The 24,132-nt window shown below is 36.5% G+C and overlaps 2 protein-coding genes across 2 annotated transcripts; one reads left to right on the top strand and one right to left on the bottom strand.

Annotated features, from left to right (window-relative positions):
• Positions 1–300: 300 nt before the first annotated feature.
• LOC103464779 (transcription factor HES-5-like) lies at positions 301–1,495 on the bottom strand. Its single transcript, XM_008409132.3, has 2 exons — positions 1,386–1,495; positions 301–1,282 (listed from the first exon to the last, which is right to left on the bottom strand). The coding sequence occupies exons 1-2, from the start codon at positions 1,446–1,448 to the stop codon at positions 866–868; spliced, it is 480 nt and encodes a 159-aa protein (XP_008407354.1). The 5' UTR covers positions 1,449–1,495; the 3' UTR covers positions 301–865.
• A 5,447-nt stretch (positions 1,496–6,942) lies between these two features.
• Positions 6,943–20,116, top strand: pank4 (pantothenate kinase 4 (inactive)). Its single transcript, XM_008409131.3, has 19 exons — positions 6,943–7,093; positions 7,434–7,516; positions 7,620–7,828; positions 9,532–9,715; positions 11,289–11,381; positions 11,487–11,640; positions 12,912–13,093; positions 13,186–13,267; positions 13,801–13,901; positions 15,407–15,562; positions 15,926–16,038; positions 16,463–16,550; positions 16,805–16,956; positions 18,036–18,091; positions 19,049–19,098; positions 19,264–19,368; positions 19,466–19,566; positions 19,647–19,715; positions 19,827–20,116. Exons 1-19 carry the CDS (start codon positions 6,970–6,972, stop codon positions 20,053–20,055), a joined length of 2,331 nt encoding a protein of 776 aa, XP_008407353.1. The 5' UTR covers positions 6,943–6,969; the 3' UTR covers positions 20,056–20,116.
• Positions 20,117–24,132: the final 4,016 nt, after the last annotated feature.

Below are 24,132 nucleotides of genomic sequence, written 5' to 3'. Positions count from 1 at the left end.
TATTACATAATCAAGAAAAGCCCATCAGTTGTAGAATTAGAACAAATGTACAACTCATTTATAGTTATAGTCAGCATTGTGAAACATTGGTAACATAATCTGTCCTCTGGCTTATTGTGCTTCATATTATTATTTGCTAACTACTTATTATACTACAGCCAGATTTTTATCACTGTTATTACTGAGGCATTTGACTTACAAAGATTTTTCCCTTATTTTTTATAAACCAAAGCCTTCAAAGCTAAATATTCTTGATTTCAAACAAAGTCACATATCTGTTAAAAATGAGTCGAGCAAATGTTGTTTTTCTGATTGTTTTATTGCGCATCACTTGGTTCGAAGAGATACATTCATTGTGAGACATTTTCCAAATATTGATTCCTTCCTTGAAGGTATGGGTGCTGTCACTCACAGAGTTATAAAGCAGCACATTTGTCTTGAATCTCATCCGCTTAACAGAAAAAGCATGAAATTAAGATTTTTTAAAACCAATGAGGCCAGATCAATCAGAAGAAAATGTGGAAAACACATATAAATCTGAAACATGTTAAAACATGAACATAAAACTGTCCCCAAAATGGAACAAATCATACAAACATACAATGTTGTCATCACTGCCAACATTATGAGTACTTTCATTGAGAATAATGTTGTTTACATCACAGAATTAGACTATGAACTTACACGTTTGTCACTGTTTCATAAACAAAATAACATAATTTCTTGTTAAAGAAAAAACATTTTCTAGCCTTTACAAAAGGCAACACAAAACACCTTGATACAGGCAACGACTCTTAGATATAAGAAAAGAATAAGTGAGTAGAAGTACAGACACTTTGAATTCCAAGGCGCAAGTCCTACTTTTTTACCATGGCCTCCAGAGGGAGCTGTTGGCTGGGCTCTTTTTCTTAATAGAGGCCTGGATTGTGGAGTTCATAGGAAAATTGTCTTTCAGGTTCCTCTCAGAGGAAGACTGCAGCTTGTTCATGTGGTTCAGCAGTCTTCTTTGGGACTGTGTCTTCAGATCGTCTTTGGACAGGAAGTGCACCACCTCTTGGAAACATCTGGAGTAGCCCTGATCAGCAGCTCCTGCATCCAAATGTGGATGCTGCTGCTGCTGAAGACGTCTCAGGAAGCAAACAGTCATCTCCAGGATGTCTGCTTTCTCCAGCTTGGAGTCTGGCTGCTGTTTGAGGAACTCTGGACCCAGGAGAGACTTGAGCTGCTCGATGCTGCTGTTGATTCGCTCTCTGCGTAACTTTTCCACCAGAGGCTTTCTGTGCTGCAGAAACAAGGTCAAACTCATTAGTAAACTTAATCTGCATGCTGCAAATGTCACTAATGCTCATAAAAGATTACTATTTTTTCAGTATTTTTATATTTACCTTGTGGTTCAGAGTCAGATGCTCCTGTGAGTTGGTCATTGCTGCAGGGATTGTAGGTGCCATTGTTGGATCTCTGTGCTAGAGGTCTCAGTAGAGAGAATCTGATCTCTGAGGCTGCAGCCCTCCTTTATATAGCCACACATTTACATATGAATGTGTGGGTCTTGCTTTGCCCAGAGTTTCTCACAGTCTTGGCCAATCAGAGGGAGCAATGAGACAATACAGGATGCAAAACGCTGAATGGTATTATTGCCTTGAGGATAATGGTTTGATCTCAGGGGAGCCACAGGAGCACTGAAGGGGGAGAACGTACAAAGCGCTGTTTGAATCTGGGAAAGTGGTGACCCCAGAGTGTGTGGAGAGCTGCTTCTTGTTGCTGGGATCAATGACTTTGACTGAGCACACGCTCATCGTCCCATCACACTCAGCTGAAACTGACAAGGAATAGTAGATCACATTTTGTTGATTATAATCTGTAAATTTTTTAACAGAAATGTTTGGGATTTTTTCCATTGAATGTCTTACAGCAGGTATACTCTCCTTAGCAGAGTATTGTGTATATTGACTTGGATCAGTCACAAATGAGAAATTATTTTTTTAAGTATTTTTTGGGACATTTCTGCTCACATGGACAGTCCAGAAATAGTTCCCTTTCATCCACCCATCAAAATAACTCCCAGGAATTCAGTGGGAACAATCTGAATCTAAGAGAAAGGAAAAAGAGCTTTTGAATGTTCATTAATCCTTAGGATGTCTGCATTCCTCATCGACATTTTACAAAAGCTTGGTAGTGACGAGTCCGGATGACAGGAATTTCCATTCAGACGAAGAAGGACAAAACTCGTAAACTGACTCCATAATTAATGTGATGCGCAACCAGACACACTTCTTTTGTTCTTGGGCATAGTAAATGGACAGAGTGTGGGAAACCAGAGAAAACTCACTCACAGAGCCCCTCCGGGACAATAGATGCCGACTAGACAAAGATGTCTGTGAAAGGGGGGGATGAATTATTTACTGGTGAATCGTAAAAGGTTACATATTTTACTTAGCAAGGCTGGGAATATGCTTACCTGGGTCTTGTAGCATCAACATCATGAAGATATTTTTTGTCGGTTTTTAAAAATTGTCTTCTTGAATATCCAAAATAAGATAAAATCTTAAAATACTATATTTTAGCCAAAGCTGAACATTTATTTTATTTCAAGTTGCAGAATGTGTTATTCAACCACGTTTGTTTGAAAATGCTTCCTTATAAATCTCCCAAACACTTAATGTCTGCATACAGGAGAAAAAAAGTGCCATGCATTCTTTTGTCTATTTGATTTTGTAGAACAACTCACAAGTAATAAAAATCTAAGAGTTTAATTTCCTCTTCTGTAAATACTATAAGCAGTAATAATTTTGTGTTACCTTGAGAAAAACATTAGTTGCTCAGAAGTCTGAACCTAATCTTACAAAACCATGAAACTTCAGAGTTTAATATTCTTGCTTGTTGCCTCATTCTAATGTACTTGTTACACTCCAGCCAAAATATTTATGCTTATTTCTGTCATTCTCTCATCCTCATTGAAAGGACTGCCTAAACAACAAACATTACCCTGGGGGATGAGCCAGGAGCTGCTTGTGTGAGGAAGAATTAGCATTTAACAAGGCACATGTCCATTGTTGAGCGGGAGCTCCTTGAATGGAGCAAGTGTGGGAAAGCTGTGAGGAGCAGAGTCACAGTTCAGCATGATTAGCATCCTCGGCCCCACCAGCACCTGACTATTCTCCAAGGGGAGTTGGCACACTTCAGGGGAAAGCGTCTTTCACCACTGTTTCTATTTTCTTACTTTTTCTCATTGCTGCCAACTTTGTAACTTTTGCCAACTTCATTTCCACTCTGTGTAAGGGTCATTATTGAGCTGTAAAGTCTTTTTCATATGTATTTTCACTAATGGATGGCAACATTTCAAAGCTCCTTGAAAGGCTCCTTTATAACATGGTCTGTAAACATTTTTGCTGAACAGTCTGACAAAAACCTACTTTTGTGTTGTTATTTAAAAAAGCCTTTGAATCTATTGTAAACTTAATATAATTGAGCTGGAACCCAGATTTCCTTGACCTACTGCGTCAATGAAATAGTAGTTTTCCTACTATTTTTTCTACTAAAAATTCATAGTTTTCCATTCTAAAAAACTATGAACTGTAAGGCCAATGTGTATTTACTCTATACTACATTCAGTCCATTTATTCTCCAGCACATGATTTAGGGTTGTTGTGTATTTTACCTTAAACACAGTGGCGCAATTGGAAGAGCTGTTGCCTTGCAGCAAGAAGGTTCTGGGTTCGATTCCCAGCCCGTGTCTTTCCGCATGGAGTTTGCATGTTCTCCCTGTGCATGCGTGGGTTTTCTCCGGGTACTCCGGTTTCCTGCCACAGTCCAAAAACATGACTGTCAGGTTAATTGGCCTCTCCAAATTGTCCCTAGGTGTGAGTGTGTGTGTATTCTGTCTGTCTCTGTGTTGCCCTGTGACAGACTGGCGACCTGTCCAGGATGTACCCTGCCTTTCGCCTGGAAAGTTAGCTGGAGATAGGCATCAGCACACCCCCCTGACCCCACTAAGGGACAAGGGTGTAAAGAAAATGGATGGATGGATGGACATAATGAAAATTAACAAGATTTTGGGTGTGTTCCAACACAGGTGGGATATCAAGAAGAATTAATCCGAACTAAAAATAAGAACACAGACTATCACAGTCTGGCAAAATGGTTCCCTTTTAAATTCAGTTCAGAGCTTGACCATTTATAGTCAGGTATTTCACTGAAATAAGCAAACTTGTTGCAAGCCTGATAGTATAGCTTGTGTTTGTTGTAACTCAATAACACAAATGGTCGCTTTACTTGACAACAAACATAAAAGCAATGTACGTGCATTAGTTTACTGACAAATCACAGAGGGATGGATGAGGCCTTGTCTGTGACCACCAGGTCAACAGCTGAATTGGAATTTGCTTCACCGTCAACTACATGGAGTACACTCGCAAAACTCGACCATTCAATCCACACCAGTGGACCGACTTTTATTGGTCCACTGGATAAAGGTCTCTGTTTAGCATAGCTGGTTAAGGGTAACATATACCAATAGCTCGAGTAAAAACGGTAAATGCTAACTCGCGATTAGCATCATTCATACACTTCCAGCACAGAAATCCTTGACAAGTGCTCACTCATCGAAAGTTGAGCAGTCCAAAACAAAAATGTAAATTCTGCATTCACTGATATTTCATGACCAGTTCCCCTTGACTTTGCTCTTTCAGCCTCCTTCTAGCACTCAAATCAAACAGGCTAAGATGACCTTTCACCTGCCTCACGTGGGTCCCGTCCTCACACATTTTTTTTAGATATAAGTCTCAAACAAACATGGGTAAAATAGCCCTCATTTTTACCCAAGATAAAAAAAACATCTTTGGTGACTTAGAGTATTTTTAAACTATTTGTGAACTATTAAATTAACTAGACTTTCTTGTAATTTTAAACCTAGTAACAGCATTTGTACTTGTTTTAATACTTAGCACATCAACAATTTCTGACTCCGGTAATAGTATTACAACCTCCTGACTGTGAAATTAATATTTAGTCAGGGCTGATATATTTATATTATAAACCATTATTTTCTATTCCAATTCAATATTATAGGCTTATCGTTGTGACATTTGTTTTTCATATGTGACTGTGTGCACAAAGTGATTGATCCCAGCAATTGTCAACAGATCTGCTAACTCTCCAGGGTCATCAGTTTCCCACATTCACACAGAGCACCATTAAAGTCCCTGTTCATGCCCCCTAGTCATCCACCTGTTCCCCTGAGACCCAACTATTGTCCCTGCATTTTTAAGCAGAATAACAGCACATAAGCTGTTACTGCCTATTGTCTCATAAGGCTCTCTGATAGGCTGAAACTGTGAGAAACTTTGCACAAATTAAGATTCTCATTTTCAGATGGAGATGTTCATAAATAGGAAGGAATGGGGGGAAAAAAATCAGCTCTTCTTTACAGAAACCTGCATAGACCAGAGATCCATGACTCCTACAATCACTCCAGGAGGGAGCAACTCTCAAGCGCTTCCGACACTAAACAACAAGGTAAATTTAACGTTAGAAGTAAGACAACTATTCTTCTTATAGTGCCAACTAACCCCCTTCATTATTTTCTATTCCATTCATGGAATTCATGTATTTCTTTTATTTTTATTGCCGCAGCTCATAAAACGTCTGATGAAAAAATTATGCAAAGAGCAAATCAGCAGCAGCTTAAACCTCGATCCCTCAAACAGAACCAGTTTCCAAGCTAGATAAAGCAAAGAGCTAACCCACAGAACCAGAAAAGGCAACTAAACTATTACAAAAAGTTGCAGGTTTCCCTTGAACCTGAAAGGGATTTTCCCCTCTGAGCGCCACAGTCCAGACCAATAACAGTACAGACAAGGGCGCCCTCTGGAGATCTTGGTGAATACCTATAAATAAAGACAAAACCATATTGGTTTGAAAATAATAAATACATTAAGAATATATTATTATATACATCATGTTGTCACTCTGACATTTTTATTTCTGAGTTAAAATTATTTTTTTCCTGAAATAATACTTTCTGATTTTGTGAGGTCACAAAATTATAGAATACAGTTTTTCCTGGCTTTATCTGTAGGATAAAAAACAGCCCTGAATATAATTTTTTGAAAAAAACAAAACAAAAAACAAAACAAAACAAAACAAACAAGCAAAAAAAAACAAAAAACACACAAACTGCAGGTAACGTTATGTGGGTTGGGATAGTGTCACAATTTTTGTATATTTTTTCATCTTTGTTACTTGTTGTTTTAAACCATTAGTGACCAGTAGTGACCACAGAGAAGTAAAGAAACATTTTCTTCACTTCTCTGTGAAGAAAATGTTTTTTGCAAACATGTGTAAAGGAACACATTTTTTCAACAAAATGAAACTATTAAAATGGTCTTTCACAAAGATTTAAAGTCATTTACTTGATATATTTTATCATGATATATAAAAAACATAAAAGACACATTTTAAGGTGTTATTTTTTTTATTCAACAAAAATTATATTTATTTATGTTTTTTATTACGAATTAAATTATTGCAACATCTGGAACAAAAAAGAGGAGATTATACAGGTATGTAAAATTATTATTATTATTATTATTATTATTATTATTATTATTATTATTATTATTATTATTATTATTATTATTATTTATCTTTTCCTTTTTTTTTGACGGCAGTGACCAAGGCTGAAAATGAGACTAATTTTGTACAGATTAAGACTCTTATTTTCACTGAATTACAAGTAAATACAAAAAATATATATAATAACGTAATGTTAAAAATATTGAAAGATACAATATTGCAGTCTACGTTAAAACTATGTTTGTTAGAGAAAACTACCTACAAGCTTGTTTCATTGAAGGTCTTAAAATGAAAGGCAACCCCACTACGCTCACGCCTCTCTTACTTTGCGTGCAAGCTGATTGGTTCCTGTGAGGAGTGTACGTACGTGTATGCAGCGTCATATCATAGCCGACCATGGCGGAATGTGGTCGAGTTGACAGCAACACAAGTAGTCACACCATGGATAAAAGCATTACCCTTCCTCCGGATGAAATTTTCCGTAATATGGAGAACGCAAAGCGCTTTGCCATAGACATAGGTAATCGGAAACTTTATACCTCTTCTGGAGACATTAATAACTTTTGCAGGGATGTAGCTAATCCTCACATTTAGGGCAAGGCTGCTGCAACACATGACTTCTTAGATAAAAGTAAACAAAACAAATAGCATCGTAGCTTCTTAAAAGACACTCGATTGTGTCAGATGTAGCGTAATTTCTCTGGGAAAAGGTCTTAGAGGGGATTTTTTTGAATAACGTTTGTTTTTGTTTGAAACGGATGTTTTAACCACCACAACTTGGTGAACTGTTAACTAGTTTTGTCATTTTCACATTAGCTCACGGCTTCTGTTGTTTACTGCTTATGTGCTTACATTAACAGGTGGATCTCTGACTAAGCTTGCGTACTACTCTACTGTTCAACACAAAGTGGCCAAAGTACGATCCTTCGACCACAGCACAAAGGTACGGTTGTAAATAAATAAACAGAAGTCTGTGGGGGGGCCTCTGGAGTTTTTTTTTTTCTTTTTGAGATTCTCAATACTTATCATCCTTTCTTTAATCGCAGGAAGCAGCAGGCGACAAGCTGTATGAAATAGCAGTACAGGAAGAGGTCACAGCTCGCCTGCACTTTATCAAGTTTGAAAATGCCTACATTGAGACGTGCTTGGACTTTATCAAAGACCACCTGGTCAACACCGAGACCAAAGTCATTAAAGCTACAGGTGGAGGGGCGCACAAGTTTAAAGAGCTAATAGAAAGGAAACTTGGGCTCAAGTGAGTATGCGAACATGCCTTGTAGAGAGTATGTTAGAAAAATGTTTATTTCACAAGACCATGTGTGAAGGTTAGAAGTTAAGACAGCTGCTACATTATACAATCTGAAATTATTGACTAATTTGTTTTTGTCTTTAACTTATGCTAAGACTTATGAAAATGGCAACTTTTATTACCAAATTTAGCTTTTATATATTGCAATGGAGTGTTTAACAAATTCTCTTTCAGTGAATTTTCTGTCTTTAGTTTGAATAAATGTCAATTAATTGACACATTCATTCAACCTAATACCCCCGTCCCAGTAATATGTAAGTGTTTTTCTATTTACTGAAGTTTGAAGACACAATAGAATGTGCACAGGAATTGACTGTGAACAATTTATATAACACTGTAGTATCACCATCCATGCCAGACAGTAAAACATTTTTGGGGGCATTTTTGAAAATTCTGGCACATCAACTGTGCATCATAACTACAGAGTTGCAGCAGTGGTGCTATGCACAACTGGGACTCAAATATCACAGCAATATGGCTAATTATTACATTGCATTGCAATATACTGAGTAACCTCAGTATATAGAAAGGTTAAAACTTAAAATAAAACAGGCAACTTAACCTACTTTCTGATTCATTCGCTTTATAGTTAATCATCTGACAACTTGAAGCTATTCTTAGAACAGAAGGGGTTCTTTCTTACTTAAGTTTATCCTTGTAAACAAGCAAAGTAATAATAATATGAGATAATTTGATTAAGCAAAAAGTAATGTACCCTGTGGCAATGAAGCAGAAAAATTGGGACTTTTACATCTTTGATCCCAATAAACAAGCACTATTTAAATGGAAAGTGATGCATACTTAAAAAAGTAACAGTAATTTTCAAAGTAGATAATATAGCTTAGTTCTGATATTGAAATAAAATCCTTTACTTCTTTTTTTGATGGAGTTCTGACCTTGTCTGAGTTAATGAAGAACTTGCTCCCAATCGAATCAATAGCTGCTTAAATGCATAGACTATTAAAACTGTTGATTTCAAAAGAAATCTACTTATCTTCAAGTAAATCAAACACTGTTTGATAAACTGTGAGTGTGATGTTTACTATAATAGGGGAAATGGATTATGTTACCAATGGCAGTTTTACTTTTACCACTTTTACCAGTTTTGTGCAGCTATGAATCGAGTCATTAGAGAACAAATGGATTTGGTGATACTAATACTCCAGCAACACTGAACTGGAAAGTTTGCATGTACAAAGCGAAAGAAAGCCTAATTTGGGCACAGTCCATAAAACGACACTGTAATAAACAATAGTTCTCACTGTAACTGATGCAGACAATGTAATATGAGTTTGTGTTGTGGAATGGACTTTTTGTATTTCTGTTTTTAAGGATATAAGTTTTGAGAGTTTAGTAGCATTTTGTTTCTCTTTATAATTTCTGCTGCTGTGAGAGTTAATTTTCCAGCTAACAAAACAGATTAAATTGAAAAGCCTGACTGTTCTAGAAGCTGCATATGTAGAAGTTTAAAAGTTCAGATGATATTTATTTTTAAAATCTGCCTGTATAGCTATGAAGTAGATCTGCTTTGAGTCTGCTTTTTGAAATGTTTGTCCTCTTAGCAGCACTGTAGGAAAATCAGATTCCTGGTGATAATTAACAGAGCGATGAGATCATCTTATATTTGTTTGTGTGTTGCACTGTGGCAGAGTGGACAAAGAGGACGAGATGACCTGTCTCATCAAGGGCTGTAATTTTGTGCTGAAGAACATCCCTCATGAGGCTTTCGTTTATGCCAAACATGCCGACTCAGAGTTCCGCTTTCAGACCACTAATCCTGACATCTTCCCCTACCTGCTTGTGAACATCGGCTCAGGGGTCTCAATAGTCAAGGTAATTATAGAGAACTTAAATTTATGTAACTTATGTATAAAATAGGAGCTTCTGAGCTTTTGGCTGTATTTTCATTTCCATTTGTGAACAAACTACTAATTGAATAGTGTTGTCAATTACTTCTCTTATAAGGTCAAGATACTGTATTTATTGTTCTTTCTACCATTAACTTCAGTAGATTTAATGTGATAGACCAACACAAAGTCATGCAAAGTTATGCAGCAGAAAGATTTTACAAGTAAAACCTGAAAGTGTTGCACGCATTTACATTTTTCCCCTTAAGTCATTTCTTTGAAGACCTTCAGGTGTAAGTCTTATGTCTGTTTGTGTTTTCCTGTTTTGCTCATCTAGAAAGCAAAACAGGAAAACACAAAAGGTAGTTTGTTTTGCCAAACTGCTCACAGACAGTCAGACTGGATGTGAGCATAAATTTTCAGCACCTTTTATTTATTTTAGGTTTTGACTCTGAGAATGGCATGCATATAAGAAGATAAAATCAGCGTGTTTAAAATTGTAGTGGTGTCCTATTAGCCATATGCTGATATTCGGTTATAATTTATCAACAAATCAATGTGTTCACATCTTGCTACGAAGCAGTCTATTCGTGGAAGGACTTTCTCTTATCCTTAATCTCAGTCAGGTATTTGCATCTCAAGCTGCTGGAGGCTATACACAGATTGACCAGAATGGATGTGTTTTCCATTATGCATCTACAAATGCATATTGTATGACAAAAGACAAACAGTTGACATAAACTTCCTGCAATAAAAATGGAAAGCAGAGGCTCAGTTGCTTAGAGGCGGGAAATAAACTGACACACAAAAACACAAAAGAAAAGCAGACGAGAACATGTCGGAGCTGGTTAAATCCTGCCAGGCGGTGAACATTCACTGCTTCCATCCTACATAAATAACACTGCTGTTCAGAGGTTCTCTGGTTTCAACTGCGTCCCCTAATAAATACTGTATGTTGAGCATCTGAGCTAAAAAGAGAAAACTTTGACTTAAAGCCATTATGTCCGCTGATTTTTTTATTTATTTTTTTTATTTTATGTTTAATGATTGACTAGAGTGTTCATATTTTATGTTCAGTTTTGAGAGCTGTAATAAACTAATAGTTTTTATTAGCACTATCAAAGTAAACTTTATGGAAAAGATTGTGTTTTTCTTAATACGATAGAACCCCGTCTGTGGTCCTTACTGAAAGCTTAAACAAGAAGAAAATGGATATCTGGAGCTGATTCTATCCACTGCAGCTATTTCTACTGCACAACTATGTCTGCTAAGAAGACCTGACGGCATATCTTAATGTACATCTGATATGTGTTACAGCTCAATCCAGGAACCAATATTATGTTGATTCCCATGGCTTTATAGTCTTAAATAACATGATTAAAAGTTTCTGAATGTTCCTTCCTTCAGAAATAGATTGATTTCAGGTGACTGAAGCGACACAGGAATCTGAAAACGTTTCTTTAAGATGTATTTGAAGATGTAGGAAAGATTTTAGATGAAAATGTTGCTTATTTTGACATATTTAACCTCTTATGCACATCTTTGTGTGGTTTTGACAGGTTGAATCAGAGGACAAATTTGAGCGAATAGGTGGAAGCTCAATAGGCGGTGGGACATTCTGGGGCCTTGGAGCGTTGCTCACCAAAACAAAGGTATCTCTAATAAAGTTCTGTAGTTGTTACTTTATTTCGTTTATTGTACTGCCATCTCGGTGCATCTCAGTCACCTTGAACTGCATTTATCTTTCTCTTGTGCAGAGATTTGATGAGTTACTACAGTTGGCCTCTAAAGGACAGCATTCGAGCGTCGATATGCTTGTCAAAGACATCTACGGAGGATCTTACGCATGTTTGGGGTTGACTGGAGATCTAATAGCAAGTAGTTTTGGGAAGTCAGCAACAGCTGACAAAGGTGATACACAGACAAACGGATGTCATGTTGAAATATATTTTGAGCATACGTCTTTTCCCAGATGACTGCAAGAATTATTATTATTTTGGATATGCAGTTTATTGATATTACAAAACTAAATACAGTGTGGATAATTTTTTTAAAAGGACCATCAATTTGAATTGACAGCAGCTGCAGTGTGGTGTATTAGCTACTTAAAATTCATTAACATAATTTTTAGTGAAAATCTAGACTTTGGTTTCTGTTTTTTCATGATCTGCATATTTTAGATTTCAATACATTGGCAACCAAACTCAATTTTAACCACCATTAGTGAAAGTTAGTGGGGTCTTTAAAGATATAACTCAGTAGCTACAACCTTTTTAAACATATTATTGTGTTAAAATCTAAAACACACATAATTGTGTTATTTAAATACATTATGTACATTGCGTTATTTCATTAACACAGGGTTCATTTAGTCATAATGAAGAATGAAAATGTTTGCCTTTCATCCATTGCTGATATTTCAAATGTTAGGAAATGAAACGGCAGCAAAGCTGCTGCTGTTGAGCAACTGCTGTTGTAGTTTATTCATCTTTATTCCGAATTCCAATATTATTAATAGATACAAATCCTATTTTGGCTTGCAGTGCTTTTTCAGTGTATCCCCTTTTGTCACAACACCACAGACTTAGAGGATTCTTTTTTTATTCCAGTGCAGTTCTGTCAAAAAGTAAACCAGGATCTTCGAGGATTCTGGATTTCATTTTGCCTGAGGTTATCTTTGTCTAATATATTTTCACGAACTAAAGCATTTAACCTGTGACAAAACAATTTAGGTTTTAATTTTTTCACCCCCAACAATAAAGTAATGCAGGTTTGTAATTGGGAAAGGAAATTATACATGATTTCCATTTTTTCCCCAAACATTATGAAAAGTGTGGTGTGCATTTCTGTTCCACCCCCTTTAGTGTAATACTCACAATTAAAATCTAATGAAGACAACGGGCTTCAGAAGTTATCTAGTTTGTGAGAGAACAGTAATGAACAAAGAGCATCATGAAGGTAAAGAAACAGAGCAAACAGTCAAGGGACACAACTGCAGCAAAGTTTAAAGCAAGGTTAGGGTATAAAACAGTACATCAAGCTTTAGATGCCTCATGCAGCACAGTATTAAAACGTTTGGTTGTAACACGGCAGTCATAAGTGATACGACTACATTTGCAGGGGACCATATGTTTCCTCATATAGAAGACCGTTTTCTCATATAATTTGTTTTTGAATTGTAGAGTTCTCTGACGAAGACATGGCCAAGAGTTTACTCCATATGATCAGCAATGACATCGGTCAGCTAGCCTGTCTGTACGCCAAACTCCACAACCTGTCCAGAGTGTACTTTGGAGGCTTCTTTATCAGAGGACACCCTGTCACCATGCACACAATAACTTATAGCATCAATTTCTTTACAAAGGTAAGATTTATTTACTTTTATGACACAGAAATTCTGTCATCTGCTCTATGTGTTGCTCATATGTTGAGCCCCCTCATGTTCTGTTATTGCAGGGTGAAGTTCAGGCTTTGTTTTTGAGACATGAAGGCTATCTTGGAGCCATTGGAGCTTTCCTCAAAGGAGCAGAGGAAGATAGTAAGGACATATTAGTCTGGTATATTCTCCCATCAGGACGGAGTACAAAAAAAAGAGCTAAATAGAAAATTGTAAGAGCTTGAATTTCTGCACAGGAATGTAGGGCGGTGGAGGTGCTGAGGAAAATCTTAGCTGAATCCTGCTATTTTACAGCTTGCCATGCAGAAATGTTAACATTTCAGTGATATCATACGAGTATGCTTAACCAGCATAAATAGCAATACAAATCACAGGAAAAAAATGTAGTGACGCATTTTACACACCCACAAACTGCTAGTGCTGTTGCAACCATTCTCATATTCCAGTTTCAGTGATTGCATCATAATCAGAGGAGAGATGGCCTCAGGACTGAAATGACTGAATCGCCTGTTTCAATGTCATACCGGCAGCTCATGTGACTGGATTTAACTAAATAGTGTCATTAGATTTTATATCTTCTTGTTTTGCCAGATTTAAAAGATCAAAAAATCATGTTATTACAATGTCATCAACATGTTAATGGATGTAATTATGAGGTTGTTTTTCTTCTTTAGATCCAAACCAGTACAGCTGGGGTGAAAATTATGCAGGAAGCTCTGGTTTGATGAGTGTCTCTCCTGACATGAATCCAATGCAGCGTGCTCGCAGTGGAACAGTAAGTCATATGATCCTTTGGCCTATTTATCACACAAAGGCATCCATTTTCTGTTTTTTTTTTCAATATAATTTTCTCATTTTTTAAAATTCTTTATTTAAAACCATAATCATTGTAATCATCCATTTCCTTTCCACACATTCTTCTGTTCACCTAACTCTTTCCTTCAGTTTCCTGTAAGTATCTCCTCCTGCTTCGTGTGTTTTCCTTGCTTTACTGACGCACTGCCTCTGCTCACAGTTCCTTGTTGCATAGCGTGAAAGCTTAACTCTCAAACCTTGGCAGAAACCATGTTTGCTCCATTTGACGTAAGGCTGCTTAGCTCTAAATCACCTGCTTCTAATTTGTTTCTAACCAAGTTATTTTCTAACCGGATGATTTAAAATGACTTGTTTGGTGTTTCCAGTGGTCAATAACAGTGTTGTACTGTGCTTTTTCGTGTCCTGATGTGGTGCTTCGAAGCTTTATTCTTCTGTAGAAAAATAGAAACGAATATTCCTTCACTCTTAGATGCCCTAGGAATGTTTTTTTTTTTTGCATCCATTTAGGAATAAATTCATCATAGATGATATTTTAGATCAGTTGTTTTTCATGCAGTTCAGAAAAGTTTGTATGCAATAACTTACAAAAGTATCCATCGCAAAAGTATCTTGAACCATTATAGCCATAGATTTTGCATTTTGATATGCTTTTTTGACATAGTATGTGATTGAAGAACATAAAATAGTAATTGTGAAGTAGAAGGAGAATTATTTTATATATTGTTCAAAAGCCTTTAAATTAAATGTCTGAAATTAAATGACTTCCATTTGTATTTAGCCTGTTTTTTTCTCTTAAATACAATCAAATACTAATACAATCAAATGCAATAAGTACAGTTAATGCCTTTTAATCACCTCATTAGTAGATAGTCCGCCTGTGTGTAATTTAGTCTTACTATAGACACTCATTTTTCTGAGAAATTTGCTAGAGAAAACTGGTGAACAAACATCATCACAAAGACCAAGGAGCACACCAGAAAGATCAGGTATGAGATTTTGAATAAGTGGAGTTGTGCTTTGAGCATCCCACATTGTTCTATCCATAATCTGAAAATGACAGCAGTATGCCACAACTTGACCTAATACCTAACCTGACCGGCCCGGCAGAGAGAGCATTGATGAAAGTGGCAACCTAGATGCTGGTGGTAACTTTGGAAAAGTTGCAGAGATTCACGGTTTAGCTGGGAGAATTGTCTTGTTAGTGGCTTTTAGGATTAACTCCTGCTGTAACTCGCTGCTTATTCTTAACTTGTCGCTCCAACCCTTCTTTGTGCCAAATTGGAGGAAAATTACTAACATGAGAAAAAACTGCCAGTGCTGCAAGAAGTACTTTCAAGTTACTTCTAATGTATGTGTGCTGAGGTTTAGTGATTTTCAACAGTTCAAATGTTTGTAGTTTTTTTTTTTTGTTTTTGAGCAAAAACTTACAGTTTGCGTTGATTGATATCACTTTGCTGTTTCCAGTTTGACATGTTAGAGATGGACCGTCTGGATAGACAGCTGGTGAATTTGCCTCTACTCCAGGATCCTTCCTCCTACATCCCCGACACAGTCGACCTCACAGAGGACGCTCAGGCCCGGGAATACTGGCTATCCTGCTTTGAAGAAGCTTTAGATGGGGTAAGATAACTGAAATTAATTCAGACAAACTAGTGAGCAGTTGCAAAAATATTTTCAAAATCTAAATAAAAAAAAACAAGAACTGTTACCGTTAGATCTATGTCTTATTTTTTCAGTTAGGATTACTCTCTCCGAGCCGTTTAAGAAGATTTTAACTTTTGAAGTTAGGTTATCTGAAAGATTGTATGTTTTGAAATATTTATTAAAACAAATCTCAACACAGTATTAGATTAAAGTCCGAATTCAAACTTTTTTCTCCCATGGCCTCTTCCGTATGTTCGCCATGTGACAGTCGTAGCCCTAAAAATGTAGTCCAGCCAGGCTGTGAACAGGGCTGAAGGCGGCTCTTCTTTCTTGGAGCAGGTGGTGAAGAGAGCTGTAGCGAGCCAGCCGGACATACCGGAGGCAGCCGAGCGAGCTGAGAAGTTTCGTCAGAAGTATCTACACAAACTCCAAACTCTGCGCCATCAGCCATTGTAAGGGTTCTTGCATGTCCTGTCTGCTTCAGCTTAACCTAGAGGTTGCCTTTAAATCCAAACTAAAAACCTTCTCATTGCCTGCATTAGCTTCATGCCTTCATACTTGCTTCTACTGCCTCCTCATTTCAAAGGAATGTTTAATGTTAATTCTATCTATTATTTGGGTTTTAGGAGTGAGCTGTGCTAAGTAAGTGTGCATTAGTTGTAATTAAATTTTGTAATTTTGTAATTTAGTTTGTTGATGCTGAATGTCTGGGTATGTGATTTGGGAAAACAATCATTGATGTCAAACTTAGAGTTTCAGTTTCTATAAATTCAGTCTGTTGCAAATAATCTGCGAGAAAAACGTGCTTCCATCCCAGCTCTGTTGTCTGTTTATGTTTTTCTTTGGCTAATGTAGAGTGCTTCTCTTCTCACCTAGTGCTTATGGATCCCTCACTGTCAGAAGTCTGTTAGACACGAGGGAACACTGTTTAAACGAGTTCAACTTTCCTGATCCCTACTCTAAGGTCTGAGTGAAACCTGTCTAATCTGTTACTCTCCTTGTTATGTTTGTGCTCTACACTAGTACGGTCCTCACTGATCCATACTGTCACTCATTTAGTCTTGTGCAGTCTTACAGCGACACAAATGATTCCCATGTGTTAAAATTAAACAAAGCACTGTCATAGTTTAATCATTCTTGCAATTGCAAGTGTGACTTACTTAAGCCTGGTTCTGGTTTAATGTATTGACTGCAATCTTGCGTTTTGTTCCGTTTCAGATTAAAGAAAGGGAAAACGACATTGCTCTCAAGTACTACGAGAAAGCGGTGAAGTCCTTGGAGGAGCTGAGCTGGGAGGACAGACAGTTTGCTCTGGTTAGGGGCGTCTTGGCTGGGAATGTTTTTGACTGGGGAGCCAAGGCCGTGTCAGAGTAAGGTTACTATATAAAGTACATATTTTGAGATTGTGTTTTTTTTTTCTTTCATACATTATGGTTTACACAGCTTTCACAGTGTTTATAGATTTTAAAAGAGAAGTTTATACTAACAGCTGCTCACCTGCTACAGGGTCACAGAGGACATGATTTACCAAACCAACTACAGCAAACTGAACATTTTGAACTATGGTGGAAACCCTGAGTTAACGTTCATGATATAATTTATTCCACAAATTAATTTCTTAAATCAAAGCTGGATTTATTCTAAAAAATGTTTTACATCTTAAACAAAATTGTAGCATTTAGATATGAACAAAAGTATAAACAAAAGTTAATACAGTTATCTAAAAAAAGAAAAACTGGCATATTTTTATATGCCAGTTTTTCTTTTTTTAGATAACTGTACTAACTTTTGTTAGTACAGTTGGCAAAATCAGCTGATACCGTTTTATAAATAACAAATAGTTTTTTTTAAGAAACTGAATTTGGAATTAGTTCAAACTCAAAGAAATTCTGCTCAAAAATTTTTCAATATGTTTTGGCTGTGATGGAAATGGGTTGGATATCTCACTCGCATACTTGCAGAATTCAGTTTCCATCCTCTCTCGCCAACATATTTATTGGCCCAACTTGATTGACCAACTGGCTCCTACAATCGCATACTTTTCCTGATTGGTAATCAAATGTAAAACTGCTTTTAAAATTTTAGTGTGTTCTCAGCTTTAGTCAACCCGTACTTTGGTAATCTCCAAATATTTTAAAGTAGGAGTGAAACTAAACAATTAGTTTCACTCCTATGACCATGGCAAATTTTCAAATAAACTTTGCTCCTCTTTCTGGTGTTGTAAACTAACATTGTAATGTTAGATTACAATGTTAGACTGTAATCTAACATTGTAGATTACAGTCTAACATTGTAATCTACAATGTTTAGACTGAATGCAGTTCAGTCCTAATCCTTTTTTATTTTATTTGGAACTTTGCATTTTTTCATCGGAATACTGTGATCCATTGGAATCATTCTTAAGTTTGTTTCAAACTGTTTTCTCATACTTTTGTTTTTATACATACAGGGTCCTGGAATCTAACCCTGAGTTTGGGTTTGAAGAAGCTAAACGACGGTTAGAAGGTATCCAAAGGTTTCTGTTTAATTCTGTCTGTTAATCAGGAACAAAAACAGCATAATATTACAGTAGCAGCATTTATCTCTGAATCAAAAAATATTTAACATCCACTTTGAGTTTGCATCTGGGTTCAGTGACAATGTAGCCTCTCTAATAATCTCTTATCTGGAGTAGACATTGTTTTTTGTGCTTTTGGGTTGAGCAAGAAGAAATAAAACATACATAGCTTATTGTCCAGTTTGCTAGTCTTTCAAACTCTTTAAATTTTTAACCTTGTGTCAGCTATTAACCATAAACCTATAAATATGGATATAAATGTAGGAAACCATTAAAATACAGACCATTTCAGTCCAACGATCCAAAGAAATCACTGGACTGTAATCCAATCGACGTTGTAATGATGAGAGATTGTTGTGATGATTTGCTGAAGGCAGAGAGTTGGAAAGAGCAGGAGCTCCTCACAGAGACAGAAGTCAATTTCAAGGCGTAAAATTACAAAGTCAGATTTATTTTAAGTCATGTTTAATATGTGCAGCATTTTTATAACAACTGAAGGTAACATAGTTACTTTATTGTGCACTATGTGCCTGGGAACACATAACAGCACTACTTTTAAAAGTTGAAGTGATTGAATAAACATGGTTTGTCAAAAAAATGTGAAGGACTTCCAGGCTTACTAATACTTTTGCATTGCGAAGAGTAAAGTGATTATGGCTTTTGTAAATAGCTTTGCCTGTCTTCCCTTACACAAATATCCAAAACGAATCTCACTGAAGGATGTAAGCCTACATTTGCCTGATGCAACAAGCTGTAAAAACAGCTTTTATATCCCTCTCAGTCCAATATGTACATTTATCAGATAGGACTGTTTTCCATATTCTTACTTTAAACTGGTAGGAACAAATACTTCAGCAAAAGTCTTTTTTCACTCAAAGTGATTTTTATGTTTTGTTTTTCCTCAGATCGGCCATGGCTCGTTGATTCTTTTGATCAGTGGCTCGAGAGATTAAAGGTCAGACATTTTCACTGCCTGCTCGTTAAAACATAGTTCATTTGAGCTTCTTCAAGTGGAAACTCAACAAATGTCACAACACTCCTTCTTGACAGATGTTTTTTTGTGCTTCATGCCCTTTGTGATTAATGCTTCAATGCAGTTCATCCTGGTTCTCTGTTGCAGGGACCTCCTCATCGGTGTGCCTTGTTTTTTGTGGATAACAGTGGAGTAGACATCATTTTAGGGGTGATGCCCTTTGTCAGAGAGCTTCTCTCTCGGGGAACAGAGGTGAGGAACTGAAGACACAATGACAGAAATGCTACATTTTATGAAATGTGTCTTAAAATTTGTAATATGTAATTTGTAATATGTGTTCACATTACAGGTTGTGTTAGCCAGTAATTCCGGTCCCGCTTTAAATGACGTAACAAACAGCGAACTCCAGATTCTGACAGAAAGAATCGCAGCAATGGATCCTGTGATTGAGTATGAGGGATTTCAGGATTTAATTTACATCAGTAATTATTTCATGCATTGCACTAAATTGCATTTTTTTGTCTGTGTAGCTCGGCCCTCAGGGAGGACAGGCTGACATTAGTCCAGAATGGTTCTAGTTCTCCCTGTTTAGATCTGAGGTGGGTGGATAGTATTAGTGCTGCAAATATCCCATTTAAGAACAAAAATTGGAGACATCCTCATGGCAGTAAAGTCATAATTTCAAAACTGACTCCTCTGTGGTTCCTCAGCCGCCTGGACAAGGTGCTGGCGATGTTGGTGAGGGAGCGGCAGACCGACCTGGTGATCATCGAGGGAATGGGTCGAGCCATCCATACCAACTACTACGCCATGCTCAGCTGTGAGAGCCTTAAGATGGCCGTCATCAAGAACTCATGGTTGGCCGACCGACTGGGAGGAAAACTCTTCAGTGTGGTCTTTAAATACGAGGTTCCAGCTGGAGCCGGAAAGCCCCATTAGGACTCTGCAGCTCTGACGCCATAAAAAAGTTTAAATTAAACGCAGAATCAGTTTGACTGGATCACCGAATGTATTGACTGGGATTGTAAATTCTATTTGGATGAATGTTTGTTTTTAAGGGTGATCATTTTATAGAAGATTGTTTTTTTCTCGCGTTTTTGGTTTTACTGTTTCATGGTTCTCCCTCTTCCCCTTCCCAAGTTCCTGTCTAGCTGTGTGTTCAGTCATCACTGCCCGTTCATCTCATTCATCACCTGAGAAATCAAAATTGTCTGTGTTTAGAAAACTGTTGCAGAAGTTAAAATGTATTCTGAAACCTCTGTTTAAAAAAAAAAAATAGAAGCCTCTGGTTGGTGCATAGATTGCCACGGAAACGAGCAGCTGGATCATTAACATTTCTTGTCCATGTAGCACACTTTATTGATGCCATGAAATGTATTTAATGTGCCTTAAGCTTGATGTGATACAAACATCTTTCACTCAGATTGTGTTTTATTCTTGTTGCAAGTTTAACTGCTTTGGTCCAGCTCATGTTTGTTGCACATTAAGGAAAGAAAACAAATCACTACTTGACTGCCAGCAATTAATTGGAGATTAAGGAATTGAGTATCGTCTCTGACATTTGTTTAGAGGTTAAGAGTCAGGGAAAATATTTCATCAGAGTGGGGAAGAAGCTGCACTTTACCACTTTAGTTAAAGGCACCGGCATGGTTTCCTCCACTTGGTGGCAGTATTCTACTGTGTAGATATTTATCTTGATCAAATCCTTCCCAAGGTGCTTGGTGTCAAAATTAACACTGCATAATTCAGGTCAAGCGTTCTGCGAGCATCACAATACTGAGAAAATGTCATTTATTTTCAGCAGTTCACTAGCATGCTAGAATACACTCCATATTCCATTTTTTCCAAAAACAAATAATCAGAGTTTGATGCAATAATACTGCAGCACCTGGTCGATATTGTCATAGTGAAGTTAGTGGGTGTATAACTTCATTAAAAAAAAAAAAAAAAGGTATGATTTGAGGTGTAAATAGATTAGAAAAGCACCAATGTGGAAATATCTCCACAAAAACTCTTGGACTCATGTTTCAATGCTTTATTTCTTCTTTTGTACATATGTGATATACAAGTGTGAGTGTGTGTGTGTAAATATATACATATTATATAAAATCCAGCTGTATCTCTTCACTTAGCCACACAAAGCACAGATTTTGAGTATTATTCTTCTGACAATCAGTTTTAATTAAATTGTGAAAACATTGATTTTAGAGTGTGTGTGGGTTTTTTTTCCGTGTGCCTTTGTGTTCATTTATATTTGTGGTTGTGTCTGGGGAGAAATAAGACGAGCTGCCCCCTTATTAGAAAAGCGAACGTGTTCCTGGCAGAATCAAAGCTCGACACTCTGGTATGGGGTGCTTGGCGCCTGCTGGGGAGCTCCGAGCAGATATTGCATGAGCTGCATCAGCAGGGGGTCCTCCTGCTTTTCCTCGCACTTATCTTTCTGACTACTAAAATTGTACTCCACCAGATCCTATTAATACCCCATCGGCCCCATTTTTGTGAAACCTGTCTCCCCTTGTTTAGGTTCCACTATCTGTTTCATTGCTAGTATTTTTTTTTCGCTTCGACAGAAACAATGCTGCCCTTACCCATTTATGAGTGGACCTCCAGGCAATAGGTTACTAACACAACACTGCCGTATTGCAGCTTTACAAGTTTTGTTGTGCCCCAGTGTGATTTATGCCAGACATGTGGCAAAGCTAAAATGTTTCAATGCATACTATAAGTGATCATTTTAAAACAAACAAAATAACCTTTGATTCAGATGGATACTACGATGTGGTTTTACATTCAAGATTTAATAACTTTTATAATTCATAACTTCATAATTTAATCTGTTTTTGTTAGATCAAGGGCCCAAGGCCATTGGAATGATTTTGTGTGGCCCTGACCATTTTTTTTATTCATGGAAAGATTCTCACTGACGTGTTAGATAGAATATGTTGGTTACAGAACGTAGTCTTTGTCCTTTATTAATCACATTTTTTTTTCTTCCAATTTAATTTGACAGTAAATTGGCCCATGATAATATTTTACACAAAAGCTGAGTTGAGCTCATCCATTCATTAAATTTGTCGAAATACAGAAGAGTGAACCATTTCCTGGTCTTGTTGCTAAGAATAGCAAATGCAGAAATTTCAGACAAATAATGTAGGAAAATAATCAACCCCAAAAAGTAGAACATTGTATGCCTTTATGTTAAAAAGTTGTTTCAAAAGTCTGTCATTGTGGGATCATTTTTCCATTTATTTTGTTAATTTTCTGTCCAGGATGAAATCTACACATAATTCCTAAGGCATAAAAAGTCACTTCCATTCTTCACCGACTATAATCACTCTGTGTGAACATGCTCAAAAACCGTGACAAATGAGATATAAGATAACAAATTACATTTTGATGTAATATTGTTTTATGTGTCCCTTCTCAAACAAGACATAAAGAATAACTTATAGAATGAAGGATGAGTTGTGCACAGAAGTTTTAATAGGTAAATTATGAAAATGTAAATTTTGGAACATCAATAGTCAGCTCAAACCAAGACTGTAAATGTGTTCAGATACAGTGATCTACTATTCAGTTCAATCTTTATGAAGGGAGAGCAAAATAAATCAAGATATTACATTAACATTCATATAACTTATGTCAGTTGTGCTAACAGTTTGATGTTTTCTGTCAAGTCACATTCAGTGGAAATGTAGCTGCAGTGATACAGACCAGACTCTGCATGTTTCAGTAACCTTCTAATTATAGACAGGGCCCAAAACACACAGATGCCACAGGGCCTGAGAAAACAGTGCAGCATTGACTGTAACTGTTTGCACAACATTAATTATGGCAGTTACTGTAAACAAAGATTTCAAAGGACTTTTTTTAGATGTGATTTTAGCACACTGCAGCTGAAGCTTTGTTGCTTTCGTGAACAATACAATTAACTTTAATTGATTGAGATCCCCTAAATAATACAGTGTGAATCAACGTTACTTATAAATGTATAAATTTAATACATCTGTTGTGTATTTCTTGAGCAGTTTATAACTTCAATGTGTTGTGGTTGTGTGTGATATATTAACACAAAATAGAACATAGTTGTGAAGTCAAATTAAAAATAGGCATAGTTTTTAAAGCTTAGTTTTATTTGACACTTGTCTATGTATTTAGTTGAATTCACATACTTAAATACGCTGCATAAAATGCAAGGCTGGTAATTTATGTGTTTTATTTGTATTTTCAGCAAGGACAGTAAAACAACAAACAAGCAAAATCAGTACACTGCAGTGGCAAAGTAATGGAAAACAATGACAGGTCGACCATAATATATGAGCAGACGCTCAGTTTGCTTATGGCTTGGGCCGGTCTTAACTTTATCTTTGTCTATCATAAAAATCCCCCTCCCATTTTTGTGTTAAAGTTAGTAACTGAAATATAACAACATTTAAAGGAGTATTATTACATTTACAAGATACTTCACTTAATTTTTTTTTATCACATACTGAAAATGGTTCTTAATGGTCCTTATATCTAAGACAATGTTTTACATAAAAAGCATTTGCAGAAATAAATAGACCATTTAGATTATTCTAATGTCATGGCTTTATAATCTTATCAAGGAGGTCGGAAGTAGAGGACGGAGATACAATAATTTTGCAGCAGCACACTTATTGGGTATCTTGACAATAGTGAGAGCAATAATAACATCCTCAGCACAAATTATGATCCAGTTTTAATATAAAGTTTTATATAAAAAAAAACAAAAAAAACTAAAAATGTCATCATACAGCCTCTAAAAGCACTTTTCAAGTCTCAAGTTTCCATGGCAGGAAATTATTGAGAAAACTAACAACTTTTTTTTTTTTTTTTGCTTTTGCAGAGAAGAGAAAGTGGAAAGACTTCTGTTACTGTGTGAGACCTGATATCACAGCTAAATACAGACGTGTGACAACATGTTCTCACAAAGACAGTTCTTGATTTCTGCAAATGTGTCACTGACTCCCATAATGATCTCTAAAAAAAGCATTT

Source organism: Poecilia reticulata, chromosome 5, assembly GCF_904066995.2.
Source record: "Poecilia reticulata chromosome 5, P_reticulata-male-v2, whole genome shotgun sequence".
Classification (NCBI taxonomy): domain Eukaryota; kingdom Metazoa; phylum Chordata; class Actinopteri; order Cyprinodontiformes; family Poeciliidae; genus Poecilia; species Poecilia reticulata.
The sequence above is the reverse complement of the archived record's forward strand: the minus strand, read 5'-3'. Positions and strand labels throughout refer to the sequence as shown.